General features: G+C 42.6%; 1 protein-coding gene across 1 annotated transcript in view; it reads left to right on the forward strand.

The window, feature by feature from the left end:
- LOC126428263 (ubiquitin thioesterase OTU1) overlaps window positions 1–19,815 on the forward strand; it is a 47,331-nt gene that overhangs the window by 10,487 nt on the left and 17,029 nt on the right. Inside the window, exon 2 of the mRNA XM_050090180.1 lies at window positions 7,872–8,188. Coding sequence (XP_049946137.1) covers window positions 7,872–8,188 — 317 coding nt within the window. The remainder of the gene's footprint in view (window positions 1–7,871; window positions 8,189–19,815) is intronic.

Genomic DNA, 19,815 nt, shown 5'->3' on the forward strand with positions numbered 1-19,815 from the left:
GGAGCAACACTTAAAGGATTGTATTGTGAGGCTCATTCACATGAAATCTGGTAAGTGCGTCTACCTTTGCCTTACACATAAAGTGGCACCACATAACTGCGGGTGCGGTGGTGCATCTATTGGTAGAGAGACTGACACGTGCACACCATTTGATGTTGCGTAGCACCAGTGTGGTTTCACGCCGAAGAGAAGGTGGTCACACGATTTAACCTAAAATTCTTTCACTGAAACTAAAAGAGCCCTAAGTTTTGTTGGTGGATGGGAGAGATGTTTAACATTTGTTTCTTTTGTAATCTTCCTATTTTAGGAGAAACAGCGCCAATGTATGGCGAGACAACCATTCTTTTATTCTTCACTTTCTTCCAGCTCCTCTTTGTCTAACATATGCCGGTTGTAAGCCACAGTGAATCTCGTTTGGAATATTTGTGGCATAGCTCATCAGATAAGCTGTCTGAATACGATATGGCTTGTGCTCTGTTGACCAACGTGGTAAGCGTGCCACTTCATTGTGCAGGATGGTGCCCGCTGGTGGTCTGTGAATGTAAGTCCTTATGTGGAGGTACGGTACACAGCATGACCCAAAGTACCGTCCTCTTTTTCTCCACACAATCGTGACCAGGAATGGTAGTTCACAATTTTTTTATCTCCATCATAAACTTGATTTTCAACTGAACAGAATACAGGTGTTGCAAAAATGAATCCAGTGTTGCAGTGCCGCGGGGCCAGATTACGAAAGTGTGAATGTTTCAACTCCACCGACTGGAGTGCTCTCTCCTCAGAATCTTCCATAAAAAGAGTGGCTGCAATGGGTGACAATGGACTACCCATTGCGACACCATCAGTCGGTTTAAAGCTTTGCTCGTTGAATAAAAAGTAAGTTGAGATGAGCCGGTCCTTAAACAAATTGACAAGCTCCACTTCCAGCTTCTGCCAGTGACAGTAATTCTCAAAAAGGCACTCCAGTGAAAATTATAACTGTGTAAAAATTAACGAGAATATACGATTGTGCAAATTGCAAGTTCTTGAGCCGGTTGACGAAATCTTCTGAGTTGCAAATTTGGTACTCACATTTTCCTACTAAAGGACTCAGTTATGCTTCTAGGCATTTAGCAGAGTTGTATGTTGACACCCCAATATTACTGTTGGTTGAGACACAATATCCTTATGAATCCTAGACAATTTGTATAGTTTGGTATCTTTGCACGTAGCCTCTTGGCCACAGCTTTAGAAGTTGTGCTGTTCTCGAAAAGCTCCGAAGTTCTTCATTAAATTTTGGTTGTGGGGTGCTCATTGAAGGCAATATGCAGAGTCGTCCGATAACTGCTTCATCTTGCTTAAGGACATTGGTCCGGAGAGGAAAATTGTGATACTTTTATCTGCCAGTAACATTACAATATTTTGATCCCGACATAGAGATTGAAGGGCAAACCTCTCTGTCGTCTAGGTATTATTTGTGGGCGCCGGTCCCCGTGTCGGAGCGTAGCGAGTCTGCTGCCCGATTTCCTCGACAGCATCACAGGATTCCGTATTCGTGAGAGGTAGTAATAACCAGAATGGGTGGTGTCCTCAGGATGGGTGCGAAGTTAAGTCCCTTCTCCGAGACCGAAACTGCCTCACCGGGCAGAGGTTTGCCTTCTAACTTATCTTCTTGTGGAAAAAAGTCTCAATAGTGATTTCTCATGCCATGTTGTCACTTTGTCTCAAAATGCCCAAGTAGCGCTATAACACACAGCCGGGAATCTCCTGATAGTCATGATGAAATCTCCAGATGAAGCACCAGTAGATGCCGGATGTAAAGTCCTATTACCACCGAGTGCGGTGAATTATCTCTCTCACCAGTGCACGGTCAGCACAATTTTAATACTCTTGGAGGTTGCAGATTTTATAAAGTGTGTAACCTTTGCAAAGATAAGTAAACACGGCAGTACACTCTTCTTATTCTCCCCCCCCGCGGGTCTGGGGATTAGAATGGCCTGAGGTATTCCTGCCTATCGTAAGAGGCGACTAAAAGGAGTTTCACATGTTTCGTACTTTATGTGGTGGTCCCCTGTAGGGTTTGACCTCCATTTTTCAAAATTTTCCCAGAGAGCGAGCCCATTGGGGAAGGGTGCCTTACACGGTGCATTTTGTCCACCGTGCCTAGAGATCTTTAGCCCACTTTCTTGTCGTTGCACTGCAGTCCAGCTCATTCTCCACCTCTTGGGCGAGGATGCCTTCCTGGGTGCATTTTCCACCGTGCACTGTGCAGTGTCGCTTTTTGCGCCGACGGTGATCGTGGTCTTCTTTGCACCTCGTATCCCGCACAGTAGCCAGTCCGTTGTGGTGGGGCTGCCACGTACCCTGTCGGCTGTAGCGCCCTGACAACACAGGGATCGCTCTGCCGGTGCCTGTGCCGTTAACTTCCCACGTATGCCGTGGAGTAGGTGCCCGTCATCCTGGGGCATCGAGACTTTGCTGCAGCTGGGTGGCACCACGCTCGTGGGGAGCACCCCTGGTCGGAGTTGGTGTCATCAGGGTGGATGACGCGCGACGAAGCGTACCACGTCATCACTTGCTGGTGATCAAACACCAGCAGTCTCTAAGCATTCCGAGTCTCAGTACAATGCAGGAAAGTACGACCCAAAATCATTCCCCTCCCTGCCCGCACTGTGGGAGGAACGCCAGGCTAAGGATGGCAGTGAACCTTATTCACCACAGTACCCCCTATGTACGAGAACTGATGGAGACTGCTTTGTTTTGATGAAGCGACAGTTTTTTGTAGAGCATTTAGATGACAAGTTTGAGGAGGTGGAGGGCTTGTCCAAAATGCGATCTGGGTCAGCCTTGATAAAAACGGCATCCTCTGCCCAGTCTCGGACTTTACTCGCTTGTAACAAGTTGAGGGATGTTTCTGCTTCCATCGTGCCACATAAGAGCTTAAATTTGGTCCTGGGTATTGCGAGGTGCTGTCCAAAATTTTCATGAGTGGTGCTGCCATGTGTTGAAAACCTTACCTTTGGACTAATGGTCACCGTCACCCTCGAAGTAGTTCCCATCAACGATGCTTCTCGAATCCTCTCTAGAGTGTAAAACCGACGGTCTTTCAACCTGAGTTTCAGTTTTGGGAATAGTGCGAAGTCGCAAGGTGCCAGATCTGGCGAGCACGGTGGGTGGGGTACAACCGCCATGTTGTTTTTTGCCAAAAAGGTCCTGGTGGCCAGGGACATGTGACAGGACGCCTTGTCGTGATGTAGCAGCCAGTTCTCTTTACGCCAAAGTTCGCGCTGTCGTTGCCACACGTCACAAAATGTCTTGGTGCACAATTCGCTTGGTATCAACGAAAACGATGATAATGCTCTTCACTTTGGTCTTCACCTGTCTCGCATTTTGGGTCTTGGAGAGCCTGGGCTCTTCCACTGGGATCACTGTTGCTATGTCTCTGGGTCATAACCATAAAACCAGTTCTCCATAGCGCTTTTCTCGAGATTCGCACAGAATTTGATACACACGTGCTGTTCTGTTCACGGATCCATCGAAAAATCGCCACACACCAAACACAGAGTATTACAGAAATCACTGCAGACACGCGACACGTCCTCCCAGCTGAATGCCACTCCGTACACTGACTCATCAGATACGCAGCTCTCGTCACCTAGTGGTTCTAAGATCTACTCCTACTTTCCAGATGGCAGCACCAGTCCCGAGAATTTTGGATTCCATCTCATATCTTCCACAGGGATCTTCTTTTGCAGTCTGACGACGAGCTGCTCACCAGTTTAGAGCGGCGAGGTGTTCATTTCGTGCGGCGTATCCATCGGGGTCCGAGGGATAATCGTGTTGCCACCGGTGCCTTCATTTTGGCCTTTGAGAGTGACACCTTACCCGAGAAGGTCGAGGTGACGGTCTACCGCTTTGATGTCAATCCATATATGCCTCCCCTGCAGTGCTTTAAGTGCTGGAAGTTCGGCCATATGCCTTCCCGATGTACTTCACAGCATCACATGTTGAGACTGTTGATGTTCGTCACATCCCGTACGTCTCGACCATATGTCACCTTCCCAAGTCTGAATGAAGATCAGACATCTTTTTGGGTACCAGACCCCAACAGGTGTCCCTGGCATTAACATAAAGGTGTGTTATCTACTGACGCAAACACTTTGCTGAGCGCTGTGCTTGAGTCTCTGCATCGAACTACCCCCCAGCCTTTCACACCCTCAAACGGCGGATGGATGGGAATGTCCTCTCGTTCGCTACACGCCACAGTGAACCCTGTAATGCCCCATTTACAGAATGGGAGCTCCTCAGTGTCCTTGCACATTGACCCGACACAGCTCCTGAGCCAGATCCACAGTCAGATGATTAATCATCTCTCATCTGACTACAAGCATCATCTCGTCATCTTCAACCGGATCTGGTGCGATGGCATCTTTCCATCGCAATGGTGGGAGAGCACCAGCATTCCGGTGCTTAAACCTGGTAAAAACCCGCTTGATGTGGATAGCTATTGGCCCATCAACCTCACCAACATTCTTTATAAGCTTCTGGAACGTATGGTGTGTCGGTGCTTGGATTGGATCCTGGAGTCACGTGGCCTACAGGCTCCATGTCAGGGCGGCTTCTGCCAGGGTCACTCTACCACTGATAATTTTGTGTGTCTTGAGTCTGCCATCTGAACAGCCTTTTCCAGATGGCAACCAGTTGGTGCCATCGTTTTTGATTTACGAAAAGTGTATGAATGACCTGGTGACATCATATCCTTGCCACATTACACGAGTCGGGTCTCCGAGGCCTGCTCCTGATTTTTATTCAAAATTTCATGTCGTTCCGTACTTTCCGTGTCCGAGTTGGTGCCTCCCATAGTTCCTCCCATATCCAGGAGAATGGGAGCCCACAGTGCTCCGTATGGAGTGTATCTCTATTTTTAGTGGCCATTAATAGTCTAGCAGCAGCTGTCTCACCTTCTCTGTACGCCTGCATTTCGTACTGCTCCTCCATTACTGGTGTTGCTGAGCGGCACCTACAGGGAGCAATCCATAAGGTGCAGTCGTGGGCTCTAGCCCACAGTTTGCCAATTTTTGGCCACAAAGTTATACGTTACGCACTTCTGTCAGCATCATACCGTTCATCCGGAACCACAACTTTACCTTAATGACAATCCACTCACTATAGTGGAGACATATCAATTCTTAGGACTCGTTTTCACCGTCCGATTGACTCGGCTTCCTCACCTTCGTCAGCTTAAGCGGAAGTGCTTTCAGCACCTCAGTGCCCTCCGTTGCCTGAGTTACACCAACTGGGGTGCAGATTGCTCTACGCTGGTGCAGCTCTACAGAGCCTTTGTTCAATCCCGCCTTGACTACGGTAGTGTGGTTTACGGTTCAGCGGCACCCTCAGCGTTGTGTTTACCTGACACAGTGCACCACTGTGGCATTCGCCTAGCGACAGGAGCTGTTAGGGTGAGTCTGGTGACCAGCGTCCTGGTGGAGGCCGGAGTCCCTCCGTTGCAGGCTAGGCATGCGCAATTGCTCTCGAATTACGTTGCATACATTTGTAGGTCTCCTGCGCATACAAATTACCGTCTCCTTTTCCTGCCTACGGCAGTTCGTCTCCCTCATCGGCGGCCCACGTCAGTTCGTGTGCTATCCCTTCTCTCCGAATTGGAGTCCTTGCCTTTACCACCTATACTCGAGGTTCATTCACGAACACCTCCATTGTGTACACCTATTCTGTGGCTTCGCCCGGACCTTTCATATGGCCCTGAGGACTCAGTTAACCCTGGGACTCTCCGCTGTCACTTCCTCTCGATTCTCGACACGTACCAGGGCTACGAAGTGGTTTACAGCGATGGCTCGATAGCTGACGGTCACGTCGGCTTTGCCTATGTTCGTGGAGGACATATAGGACAGCACTCCTTACTAGACGGCTGCAGTGTTTTCACTGCAGAGCTGACGGCCGTATCTCGTGCTCTTGAGCATGTCCACTCGTGCGCCGGCGAGTCGTTTCTCCTATTTACTCATTCCTTGAGCAGCCTACAAGCTATTGACCAGTGCTGCCCTCACCATCCTTTGGTAGCGTCCATCCAGGAGTCCGTGTATGCCCTGGAATGGTCCAGTCATTCAGTGGTGTTAGCCTGGACCCCAGGTCATGGCAGAATCCCAGGCAACGAACTTGCCGACAGGCTGACCAAACGGGCTACGCGGAAACAGGTTATGGAGCTCGGCTTCTCTGAAACTGACCTGCGTTCGGTATTACGCCGCAAGGTTTTCTGGCTTTGGGAGTCGGAATGGCATAACTTCAGTACACACAACAAGCTGTGTGCCATTAAGGAAACTACGAATGTATGGAAGACCTCTGTGCGCACCTCATGTAGGGACTCTGTGGTTGTCTGTCGGCTCCGCATCGGCCGTATGTGGCTGACACGTGATCACTTCCTCTGCCACGAGGACACACCTCAGTGATGTTGTGGCTCACGAATGACGGTCATCCATCTCTCGCTAGATTGCCCACTTTTAGCCGTTCTGCGGTGGACTTGTAACTTCCCCAGCACCCTACCTTTGGTGTTGGGCGACAGTGCCTCAACAGCAGCTTTAGTTTTATGTTTCATTCGTGAGGGTGAGTTTTATATTTGTTCAAAGTTTTAGCACATGTCCGTTGTCCCTGTGTGTCCTCCACCCTAGTTTCAGAGTGGAGGTTTTAATTTGTTGCAGAGTGGCTGGCTTTTCCTTTTTATCCTCATGGTCAGCCAGCCATGGTAACCTGCTTTCTTGTTTTAACCTCTTCTACCTGTTTTTTGCATCTTTGTGGTTTTCTTGCCCCCTTTTGTCCGTTTAAGTGTGTGTTGCCCTTGAGTCGTTGTTTGTGGTTTTTCCTTTCATTCTGTTTTGTGTTGTAAATCTCATTGGCTTATTCTCACCCTTGTGGCATTGTTTCCTTCGGAACAAGCGACTGATGACCTTGTAGTTTGGTCCCTTTCCCCCTCTTTTAAACCAACCAACCAACAGTCTTCTCATTCTGAAGTTTATCAAACTTATTCACTTGTTTCACGATCTGCTCCTAAGGTTTTCCTGGCAGAGTGGTTGTAGATGTCGTCCTGGGGCAAAATGTAGGATGACGCTGTGGAAATTTCATGACATCTGAAATCCTGTCCGAGAATCATATCTACATCTAGTCCATTGGGAAAGCCTCGAGCAATGTAGAACAAATTCTGCCAGTCTATATTAAATAGTAGATTTTGAACATACTGTAAGAACAGAGTACTGAATATTTAACACTGTGTAACACCATTCATTTTCCCCTAGTTAGAAAAAAAAAATTCTTATCTACTCCTCATTAATTGTGTAGTCCAACTTTCAGCAATAGTTTTATTAATTATGTCATGAGTGAATGTCAACAGCTGTACTGTTGATTCCAAAAAAACTCTGTTTGTGCAAATCACATTTTATTACAAAAACTAACACCTCAGATAGATCGTGGAAAATACTGACTGGTGTTTCTCTTTGTTATTTTATACTTGTAGAATCTGATAGGCGAATGTATAGACAATATTATCAGTTGAGCTATTATGTTATTAATACAAAGATGGAGCACTTTTCTATAGTACACCATTTTCTCAAAAATTTTAGAAAATGAGGTCATGTGTGAAATACTTTGGCCATCACTCCTATCGTCCATCTTTCTTGCAAAGAAGTACACTGTCGGTTTCAGGCACTCTTGTTTTGTACCCAACCTCAATACAAGACTTTTCAATTAATTTGTTAATCACGGATAAGTTTTAGAAGTGCTAAAACGCTAACATTTGGGGATGGGTGTGTGTCGAGTATGCCTCGACGGCATCCCCCTACTGCTCCTTCTTTGCCATATCTCAACAAAAACTGAAATTTACTGTATTCCAGGCAAAGTGGATCCCACCTGTGCTTCATACATGCGGCAGATAATTGCAGAAGAGGTCATTAATGATGGGGATTCGTACTCCGAAGCCATCCTGGGGAAGCCTCCGCGAGCCTACTGTGACTGGATATTGCGGCCCGACTCCTGGGGCGGTGCCATCGAGCTCTCCGTGCTGTCTCACTTCTACGGCATTGAGATTGCCGTCGTCGACACACTGAATGCCATCGTCAACCGTTTTGGTGAAGATCGCCACTATCCTCAACGCGTTTTCCTAGTCTTTGATGGGATCCACTACGATCCACTCTACATGGAGCAGGGGGATGTGAGTAAATATTAGGTTAATTAACCTATGTGTTCATTTTGTGGTGCCTTTTTTTAGTCACTTATACAAAGTGTTCGATAGGCTAACGAGTGGTAATATCACCGCTGCCGCTGCTGCCACCACTGAGAGTGCAATTGTGTGTATCTGACAGAGAGACTGTGCCTGCTCGTCACCACTGATTTTGGCCAAATTTATGATATATGTGGTGCTCGGCCAGAAATGAAAGTGGCAGAAGCGTGACCACCAGAGAGACTGAATCTCAGAGAAAATAGCATTTTTTGTAAAGAGCGGGTGAGACACGAGCTATGTATATTAGCACAGTTCACCGGTGGCAGTTCGTGCAGCATAAAAAGTACAGAACAGTAAACCAATAGTTATTAGGTCGAGTCCATATGCGGGAACCTTTTTCTTTTTTATCGTCAATATTTGGATGACTTACACTGCAAATGATGCTCAATATGTTGTATTTATTAATACTTTACATAAAAGGTATGAAACAGAAAGGCAATGGAAAATTTGTGATTGCAAATAAATTTCTAAGAAAGATTTGTACTTACAGAATCTACAAGGACTCGGCAAATGACTAGCCGAGAAGGTATTGTAATTAAAGCACAGAGGACTTTGTATTTAATTATTTTCATTTTGACATTCGAGCAGCCGTCAGCAGCTACTTCCAGTTTTCTATGACATATATCGACCCGGCACTCATAAATCGTCAGCTGTAAAATAGTAAAAGTACGTAATTTTGTATATGGCATTCTCGTGCGTGCTTTACAATCCCTTGCTGGAGATTTATTTGCAATCACAAATATTCCTTTGCCTTTTCTTTTCATTTTGTTTATGAAAATTTTGATAAATACAATGTATTGAACATGTTTTCCAGTTTATTTGCATAAAAATTGAAAATCAGAACAAAAAATAGTTTCTGTATAGGGTCTCAAAATTGTGGCCCTCAAATTACCATTCTGTATTCTTTCTGTAGCCCCAAAAGCTCTCCCGGAACTATGCTAACATAATCGGCTCGTGCCTCACCCGACATCGGCCAAACTTTTTTCTGGAAGCCTGACCATCTGGAGCTTCCACTTCTGTCACTTTCATTTCTGGCAAAGCCCAACACGTCCCACAATTTTTGACAAAATTGAGAACAACGAGTAGGTCTGGTGACCTCGCAAGAACATCTCATTTTCATGCTGTGATGTTCTGCTGCTTATGTATTGTGATATTGTGCGCCGATGTAAAATTTGCTCGGGAGCTACGACTTCCTGTTATTCAATCTTGCCCATTTTATTATTTCTTCTGACTCATCAATATCTTCTGGTCACGCTTGTTTCTCAAACTGCTTCAGTTACTGCTGAAAGTTAACAAGTACATTCCAACATCTAATTCTTGAAATAAATACATTGCTTCTCATAAACAAAGAATCGTATATTACACTCTCATTTACAAGTATCGTGCATAACAAAGTTGGTTCATTATTCAGAACATCACAAACACACTGATACAGACTTCGTCCAGAAATAGTAAGATAGCAGATTTCAACTGCATATCAAGGTAACAGCTTTTCTTTTGTGTCCGTGATGTCATAGGCTTTGTCACGGCTGTTATTCCGCTGGATCTCGGAGGCAGAACTCAACGGTACAGAAAAAACTGTCCGTCCGGCAGGTACCACAAATGTGGTAAGACGTCTATCATTGCCACAGCTTGCAGATGCTCTGCATCCATCCAAACAGTAGGTTACATTAATTCATTACAAAAATAAACATTTTATAGTGGCAATCATCGTTTATTGGTTCAGTAGATACTTGTGCAGCACATTACTTCACCAAAGTGATAAGTCACACTACAATGCCTTCTCCCTTCATCCTCTCAACACACACACACACACACACACACACACACACACACACACACACACACACACAAAAATTTGTCAAGGATGAATAAGAAGACTGAAAGAAGTGGAAGACAGTAAGAGTAGTGGTGTGGGGAATTTAGGAAAAGGGGGGGGGGGGGGATCAAACACACTGGCAAAGAAATTTACTCATCAGCTTTCAGCCACAGCCTTCATTAAAAAGGAAACACGCACAAATGTTCATTCACACAAGCCAGCTCGCACATGACAACAACCTCCAGCAGCTCGGCCCGGTCTGACGTGCTGGAGATGGCGGCAATGTGTGTGTGTGTGTGTGTGTGTGTGTGTGTGTGTGTGTGTGTGTGTGTGTGTGTGTGTGCGCGCGCGCGCGCTTACTTGTGTGAATAACTGTGTGTGTCCGTGCGTGTTTCCTTTGCTGACGAAGGCTGTGGCCGAAAGCTGATGTGTAAGTGCCTTTTATTTGTGCTTGTCTGCAATGTAATATTTCATATTTACAGTTAAGTAGCAGTATACTGTTGATATTCCAGCCTGATGTTTTCAACTGTTTGATGAAGAAATTCGATAATAATATGTCATTAAAATGGTGAGCAATGAAACAAATTAGATAACATCAAGTGTGTTCAAAAAGTACAATTTTGCAATAATATCTGGTGTGTTCAGAAAACAGCAGAATTTTGCAATTTTACCTGTTGTATTAATACAATTGCATGATTTTCATTGTTGTTGTGTTGGAAAACATGTTTGAAAAGTGTCGGTACAGTGTTAGCAAGATCATTTATTTAGTCTGTTGTCAGCTGTCAAAAATGTTACATGTGTTGGTAGTATCAGCGATTATTTATTTTATCAAAGAATTTGTATTAAATTTTGATATGGAACAGAATAAAGTGCAGCAAAATTTTATAAATGTTGCTGTTTGTGGGTCTGCTTCGAGTAAAACGAGTATTTACAAGTGATATTAACATTTTGAAGAAGCCTGTGAAGATGTTGAAGACAACAAATGCCCTGGACACTCCAGCATTCCAATGACCAATTAAATCGTGAAAAAAGTGAAATAAACAATTATCAGCATTCACTAAATCACAACCGGAGAAGTCACTGATGGTGTTAGTATATAATTTGGCTCATTCCATGAATTTTTTCAAATGTTTTGGCTATTATATGTGTAACAGAAAAATATGTTCCAAAATTGTCGTTTTTTGAATAAAACCAGTAGCAAATTCAGGTTGCTCACGCGTAGCTAGCTGAAATCGGTAATGATGTAGCACTACTGAAACTTGTTATAACAAGCAATGAAACACGGGTCTGCGGATATGATGTCGAAATTAAGGCTCCGTCATTACAGTGGAACCATTCTAGAGCTGAAAAAATCTGGACAAGTGCTGCCTAATCTGAAGTAAATGCTCATTATTTTTTTATTTTATTTATATATTTTTTAGTACACCTCGAGTTCTTGCTACAACATCAGATCACTTATAAGGAGTACTAGCTACTATTTCAGTGTCTTCTGCATGGAGCAATATGCAAAAAATGCCTGGATTTGTGGCAACACAACTCCAAATTCTTCAGACATGACCCACACAAGACATTTTTGTTTTCTCAGATAAATAAAATCTTAAAAAACTGAAGTATATATAAGATTAAAAATGCATTGCTCAGAGAGCTAGAAGATCTCTCAAATATAAAAGTTACAGAAGTGTTCTGGAGATTGGAAAAAACACTAGCATATGCATATAGTTTGTAAAGGGGCATATTTTGAAGAGGATAACATTGATTTCGGAGCTAGTTGGCATATAAGCTTGTACTACTGTGGAGATTGATGAAATGTATGATGAGATAAAAGAAATTATTCATATAGTGAAGGGAGACGAAAATCTAATAGTCAGGTGTCATTGGAACTCGATAGTAGGTAAAGGAAGAGAAGGAAACGTAGTAGGTGAATATGGAATGGGCGTAAGGAATAAAAGTGGAAGCCGCCTGGTAGAACTTTGCACAGAGCATTTGGTTGATTGATTTTAACAGGAGAGCTAAAACAGCTTAGGTCTAACCAGCCACTGTCCGCACCGAAACTAGTTTTATTGCGTGGTATCGCTCCCTGTGTATCTAGTAAAGCCAACCAGTGCCCTTAAATAGTGCAAGGAGTCCCTCTACCAGTTTTTTGTTAGACACAATTTCTTCAGGTCTAGTCGTCCCGAAGATTCTGTATCTTTTACTCTCCAATGCCATGCATTCAAATATTAGGTGTGATGTAGTTTCTTCACCCTCATCACAGATCCTATATTTAGGGTCCTCTTCCATTATACTCATTGTGTGTACCGTATTTACTCGAATCTAAGCCGCACTCGAATCTAAGCCGCACCTGAGAAATGAGACTCGAAATCAAGGAAAAAAAATTTTCTCGAATCTAAGCCGCACCTGAAATTTGAGACTCGAAATTCAAGGGGAAAGAAAAGTTTTAGGCCGCACCTCCAAATCGAAACAAAGTTGGTCCATTGTAATATGAGACACAATTTTGGTCGAATGAATGACGGTACAGCTACATTAGTCTGGTCCGAGTCGTAAGCTAAGCAGTTAAGCTTTACCAGGTAGCCATTGCTATGCGTCAGGCACTCCGTCTGTATTTATATGGTTACCCTTGCTTTTTCACATGCTTTGTCTGGTTTGAATAGATTGCTTATTTTTCTTTGATCTGATACGTGCCGTTCTCTTTGTTATAGGTGTTTACGTCACTCTAAGCTGAAAATGCATTATTGTACTGTGTCATGCATTATTTGTCGCATTCTGATAATGAGTGTTTATGACCTGTCGCCGCTCGTGGCATGACTTGCTTTTGTGCACGCAACCGCAGCTAACAATGAAAAAAAAGAGAGGAATCGACTCATTAGCAAAACAATGGCAAGAGACTGCTATTAGTTGTTACTTACACTGCTGCTTTCTTTGATAATGATCTACAAGAACCAAATAATACACTGCGTATGATAGATGTTCTGAACAAGGGTGTAGTGAACATTTTTCTCCGTTTGAAAATCATTGCAGACGCCTCTTTAGTACATTACATTCTGCACAGAAATTAGTCATATTAGATTTAAAAATCTAGTCAATTGCCGTGCTTCATTTCTGACTGTATCACTATTAGGCATAAGAATAATACAAATATAAAAATGACATGATACGTATATTCTTCCGCGTTTACTGTTGTCTCACTCTAGTTTCGTAGTTTATTAGGCAGACAGGATTTAAATGAGATATCGGCAAACACGAAAGAATAAATGGCAAAATGTTTATATTCATATTATTCTTATGATGAAGAGAATAGTGCATGTGATTCACAATTCATAAAAGTTCCTATTAGCAACCATCTCTTCTCACAGATAGGAAAAAATTCAGAATGTAGAGTTGGCCATACTGACAAACATCCCAAACAGTCTTGCCAGTCAGATTTTCGTAGTACATTGAAATGCTGCTACATTCGAAGATGAACAATACGGAATATATATTTACTTCGTTGGATAACGTATGAAAATGCAGTGGTCGAAACTCGGGGTGGAGAAAAAAGCTCGTCTTCCACGTTTTTTTTAAATTTATTTACTGACGCAGAGGTTTTGGCGCCAGTATTTATCTTTGTGCCTGCAAAGCATGCATGTGTAGCACTATATATATTCGATGGCAGATGTTAGTTGTGGCGGCACCTACCAACATTTTTCAGAACTTCCGCTTACTTTGCACTCGATTCTAAGCCGCAGGCGGTTTTTTGGATTACAAAAACCGGGAAAACAGTGCGGTTTAGATTCGAGTAAATACGGTAGGTGTTTTTTGAAGTTCCCATGGCCAGTCATCAGTCCAGTCATGAGTTCGATCTCTTTTCTGTTCAATCCCAGGATTACAGAGCTTCTTTTAAAACATGGCTTAGGCATCATCACCTTACCATGTTTTTGTTTATGGACCTGGTTCCAATATCTTACGTGCTGTTTCCTAAGCCAGTTCCTAGTTCTAATTTTATCATAGCCTTGGTGATTGTCAAGACAGGTTCCGATCCAATAAATGGAGTTGTCGCCCTCATCCTATCCAATCTATCGGCTTGTTCATTGCCACAGATCCCTGAGTGGCTAGGGACCCGCACAGAGCATAACTTAATCATAGCTAACACTTGGTTCAAGACTCATAAAAGAAGGTTGTATACATGGAAGAAGTCTGGAGATACTGGAAGGTCTCAGATAGATTATATAATTGTAAAACAGAGATTCAGGAACCAGGTTTTAAATTTTAAGACATTTCCAGTGGCAGATGTGGACTGTGACCACGATCTGTTGGCTATGAATGGTAGATTAAAACTGAAAAAAGGTGGGAATTTAAGGAGATGGGACCTGGATAAACTGAAAGAACCAGATGTTGTAGAGAGCTTCAGGGAGATCATTAGGGAACGATTGACAGGAATGGGGGAAAGAAATACAGTAGAAGAAAAATGGATAGCTTCGAGAGATGAAATAGTGAAGGTAGCAGAGAACCAAGTCGGTAAAAAGACGAGGGCTAATAGAAATCCTTGGGTAACAGAAGAGATGCTGAATCTAATTGAAGAAAAGTGAAAATATAAAAATGCAGTAAATGGAGCAGGCAGAAAGGAATACAAACATCTTAAAAATGAGACTGACAGGAAGTGCAAAATGGCTAAGCAGGGATGGCTAGAGGACAAATGTAAGGATGTTGAGGCTTATCTCACTAGGTGTAAGATAGATACTGCCTACAGGAAGATTAAAGAGAGCTTTGCAGAAAAGAGAACCAGTTGCATGAATATCAAGAGCTCAGATGGAAAACCAGTTCTAAGGAAAGAAGGGAAAGCAGAAAGGTTGAAGGAGTATATAGAGGGTCTATAAAAGGCCGATGTTCTTGAGGACAATATTACAGAAATGGAAGAGAATGTAGATGAAGATGAAATAGGAGATATGATACTATGTGAAGAGTTTGACAGAGCACTGAAAGACCTGAGTCGAAACAAGGCCCCGGAAGTAGACAACATTCCATTAGAACTACTGACGGCCTTGGGAGAGCCAGGCCTAACAGAACTCTACCATCTAGTGAGCAAGATGTACGAGACAGGTGAAATACCTTCAGAGTTCAAGAAGAATTCCAATCCCAAAGAAAGCAGGTGTTGACAATGTGAAAATTACCGAAGTATCAGTTTAACAAGCCACGGCTGCAAAATACTAACACGAATTCTGTACAGCCAAATGGAAAAACTGGTAGAAGCCAACCTTGGGGAAGATCAGGTTGGATTCCATAGAAATGTTGGAATACATGAGGCAATACTGACCCTACGACTTATCTTAGAAGATAGATTAAGGAAAGGCAAACCTACGTTTCTAGCATTTGTAGACTTAGAGAAAGCTTTTGACAATGTTGACTGGAATACTCTGTTTCAAATTCTGAAGGTGGCAGGGATAAAATACGGGGAGCGAAAGGCTATTTACAATTTGTACAGAAACCAGATGGCAGTTACACAACTCAAGGGGCATGAAAGGGAAGCAGTGGTTGGGAAGGGAGTGAGGCAGGGTTGTAGCCTATCCCTGATGTTATTCAATCTGTATATTGAGCAAGTAGTAAAGGAAACAAAAGACACATTTGGAGTAGGAGTTAAAATGCATGGAGAAGAAATAAAAACGTTGATGTTTGCGGACGACTTTGTAATTCTGTCAGACAGCAAGGGACATGGATGAGCAGTTGAACGGAATGGACAGTGTCGTGAAAGGAGGATATAAGATGAACGAAACGAGGATAATGGAATGTAGTCAAATTAAATCGGCAATGCTGAGGGTGTTAGATTAGGAAATGAGACGCTGAAAGTAGTAAATGAGTTTTGCTATTTGGGGAGCAAAATAGCTGATGATGGTCGAAGTAGAGAGGATATAAAATGTAGACTGGCAATGGCAAGGAAAGCGTTTCTGAAGAAGGGAAATTTGTTAACATCGAGTATAGATTTAAGTGTCAGGAAGTCGTTTCTGAAAGTATTTGTATGGAGTGTAGCCATGTATGGAAGTGAAATGTGGATGATAAATAGTTTAGACAAGAAGAGAATTGAAGCTTTCGAAATGTGGTGCTACAGAAGAATGCTGAAGATTAGATGGGTAGATCACATATCTAATGAAGAGGTATTGAATAGAATTGGAGAGAAGAGCTTGACTAGAAGAAGGGATCGGTTGGTAGGCCATATTCTGAGGCATAAAGGGATCACCAATTTAGTATTGGAGGGCAACATGGAGGTTAAAAATTGTAGAGGGAGACCAAGAGATGAATACGCTAAACAGATTCAGAAGGATGTAGGTTGCAGTAGGTACTGGGAGATGAAGAAGCTTGCACTGGATAGAGTAATGTGGAGAGTTGCATCATACCAGTCTCTGGACTGAAGACAACAACAACAACAACAACAACATTGATGCAGCTGAATAAATAAAATTCTTTCCAACAAACGAAAAAATCCCTTTGTAAGTGTGACCGAGTGGGTCAAAATTAATCTAAAATTGGAACTGCATGTTTTTTTGTTGTTAAATTATGCTTAACCTGAAAGTCGATCCTATTTGGAAATGAGATCATTTGATTGATATTGCTCATCAGAAGATTTAAAATTAGTTAACTGTTTATATAGATCAGGCTTGTTTTTTTGCGTGCTAAAATTTATATAAATAATTTTAGGTGCACATTGATTGTTTTTGCGAATTAAAATTTTATCAACAGAAACAGTGGTTCACATGTATATCATTTAGATCCTCTGCAAGGCAAAACACAGTTGTTGAAATATTCCTTATTTTGGAAAGGTAAGCTTTCATTAAGGTAAAAGTGTACCAATCAACATCCCACAAGAACAGCAGAAATATCAATTTTAAACATGCATTTTTTTTCTCTCCAGCATTTAATCTAACTTTCAAAACAGCTGTAACCTAAATTTATCTCACTGGGGATGGCTATTCTAGAGCCAGAAACCAACCTAGGATATTTCCCAAGTACAAGTTAATGTTTTTATCTCAATGGTTGAAGATGTTATGGAAACACATTGATCATTTTCATGAACGTGTTCTGACTATTCATCTAAGTAAAAATGGCTCTCTAATACCTTTAACATGCTGAAGGGTCTTTATGTACAGTTACTTATTGTTCATTGGTGCATCCCAATGCCATGTTCCACATGTCAGCCTCTGTTGCACAATGTGCTTTTGCTCCGAGACATGCTGAGTGTATGATAGAATGGGTGGGGCAGATTTGGTCAGGTTAAACTGTGTGGCTGACCGTTAGTCTGGCAGAATATGACAACTGATATCTTCGTTATGAGTGGAAGTACATGCGATTGGAAGACCTTTTGCAGTCTGTCATTGGGCTACATACAGATGGGAGATAAATCTTTGCAGTCCTTAAGCTTACTTTAAGACGTAGGTTGCTCGATAGCAAGATGTGATTTAGATATTTCCCAAACTGATGTGGTTTCGGGGCATGAAAAATTGGCCATGGAAGCACCACAGTGACAGCAGTGCAGTTTTATCATCTGCCTTACACAGCAGTGAAATCTGCCTGGCGGCAACAGAGCTTAGAAGTTTGCATGCCACTGGAAAATATCTCCTAAAGTGAGTCATAATTGTGCACATCGTCAGACCCTTCCTTTACAGTGATTGACATAAATATTGTGAATGATTTTTGTGCAGTTGTGGACCCAGAATTCAAAAATGAAATCAGTTCCTGTTTATCGAGCCTAGTTTCCACACGACACATTACCCTCTATCTGTCGAAATCGTTGAAATGACAGCACCTGTGTAGATCTGCAGATGTAATTGTTGAAAAAAAAATTGTATTACGTTCTAGTAATTCTTATACTTAACCCTCAGTTTAGTAAGTTCAGAAATCTGTCTCCAGAGATGATAGGTGCTTAGCAAAATTCCTGATTAGTCATGGCCATATACCTCACACCTGCGCAAACTGCTCAACTTCTTTTTTTATAACTGTGGAGATTTACCCCTTAGACAAAAACTTAATCCTCTTGTAAAAAAGTACTGTGAATCTCATTTTGGATAAAAGGCTGTCAACCAGAAGAAGAAATAGCCACTATGCCTTTACAGTTTCACATGTGTTTCACTCAGGGGAGACAGTTGATCGTGTGTTAATGTGCTACAGCACACTGTAAATATCATACTAGAATTGGGATCATTTCTCTTCTAAAGTGAGCCAGAAATTCCACTAAAATTATCCCATTTCTCTTCAAATGCATGTTGGTGTACAAATGAAATGGACAAAACCGTGTTTTGTAGTGCTCTCTCCATGACAACTAGAAGCCAGTGTCAAATGCTGCAATGACGGTCAGCCACACTACGATCAGATCAGTGAAGGGTTTTCGAATGCACGTGCCCTGGTGTGAGTGTATAGAAACAACTGAAAGATTGGAAAACAAATAAATCACCAGGTCCGAATGGAATCCCAGTTCAATGGCATTGGCCGATTACCTAGCTTGCATTTATCCTGAATGCCTTGCTCAGCACAAAGTCCCAAGTGACTGGAAAAAAGTGCAGGCGACTGCAGTATATAAGACAGCTAAAAGAACGGACCTGCAAAATTACAGACCAATACCTTTAACTTCTGTTCGCTGCAAAATCCTCAAACATATTCTCAGTTCGAATGTAATAAACTTTCTCGAGACTAAGAAGCTTATGTCCGTGAATCAGCACGGTTTTAGAATATATTGCTCATGCGAAGCTTGCCCTTTTCTCACACGATATGCTGAGAATTATAGGTGAAGGGCAACAGGCAGGTTCCATATGTCTAGATTTCCGGAAAGCATTTAACACAGTGCCCCATTGCAGGAATAAGTTAAGATATGTGAGTGGCTCAAAGACTTCTTAAATGATAGAAGCCAGTACGTTGTCCTCGACAGCAAGTGTTCATCAGAGACGAGGGGGAAGTGTGATAGGGTGGCTGTTGTTCTCTATATACATAAATGATTTGGCAGACATGGTGGGCAGCAATCAGTGGTTGTTTGATGATGATGCCACGTGGTGCACAGTAGGTTACAAAGTTGAGTGACCGTAGGAAGACACGAGACGTCTTGGACAGAATTTCTAGTTGGTGTGATGAATGGCAGCTTAGCCCTAAATGTGGAAAAATGTACGTTAATGCAGATGAGTAGGAAGAACAAACTTGTAATGTTCGGATACAGTATTACTAGTGTCCTGCCTGACACAGTCAAGTCATTTAAATATAATGTTGCAAAGCGATATGAGGGGAAACAAGTGTGCGAAAACTGTGGTAGAGAAGACAAATGATAGAATTCAGTTTATTGGGAGCATTTTTGGAAAGAGTGGTTCGCTTGTAAAGGAGAGCGCATATAGCGAGCTGGTACAACCTGTTCTCAAGTACTGCTAGAGTGTTTGGGATCAGTACCAGGTTGGATTGAAGCAAGACATCAAAGCAATTCAGAAGCGGGCAGCTAGAATTGTTACCAATAGTTTCGAACAATGCACAAGTGTTACCGAGTGCTCGAATGGGAATCTCTGGAGGGAAAGCAATATTCTTTTTGAGAAACACTATTGAGAATATTTAGAGAAGCGGCATTTGAAGCTGACTGCCAAAAGATTCTACTGCTGCCAACATACATCACGCGTAAGGACAACAAAGATAAGATATGAGTAATTATGGCTCATACAGAGTCGTACAGGCAGTCATTTTTCCCTCACTCTATTTGCGAGTAGAGAGGCGGGGAAACGACAAGTAGTGGTCCAAGGTGCCC

This window comes from Schistocerca serialis, chromosome 12 (genome assembly GCF_023864345.2).
Source record: "Schistocerca serialis cubense isolate TAMUIC-IGC-003099 chromosome 12, iqSchSeri2.2, whole genome shotgun sequence".
Lineage (NCBI taxonomy): Eukaryota > Metazoa > Arthropoda > Insecta > Orthoptera > Acrididae > Schistocerca > Schistocerca serialis.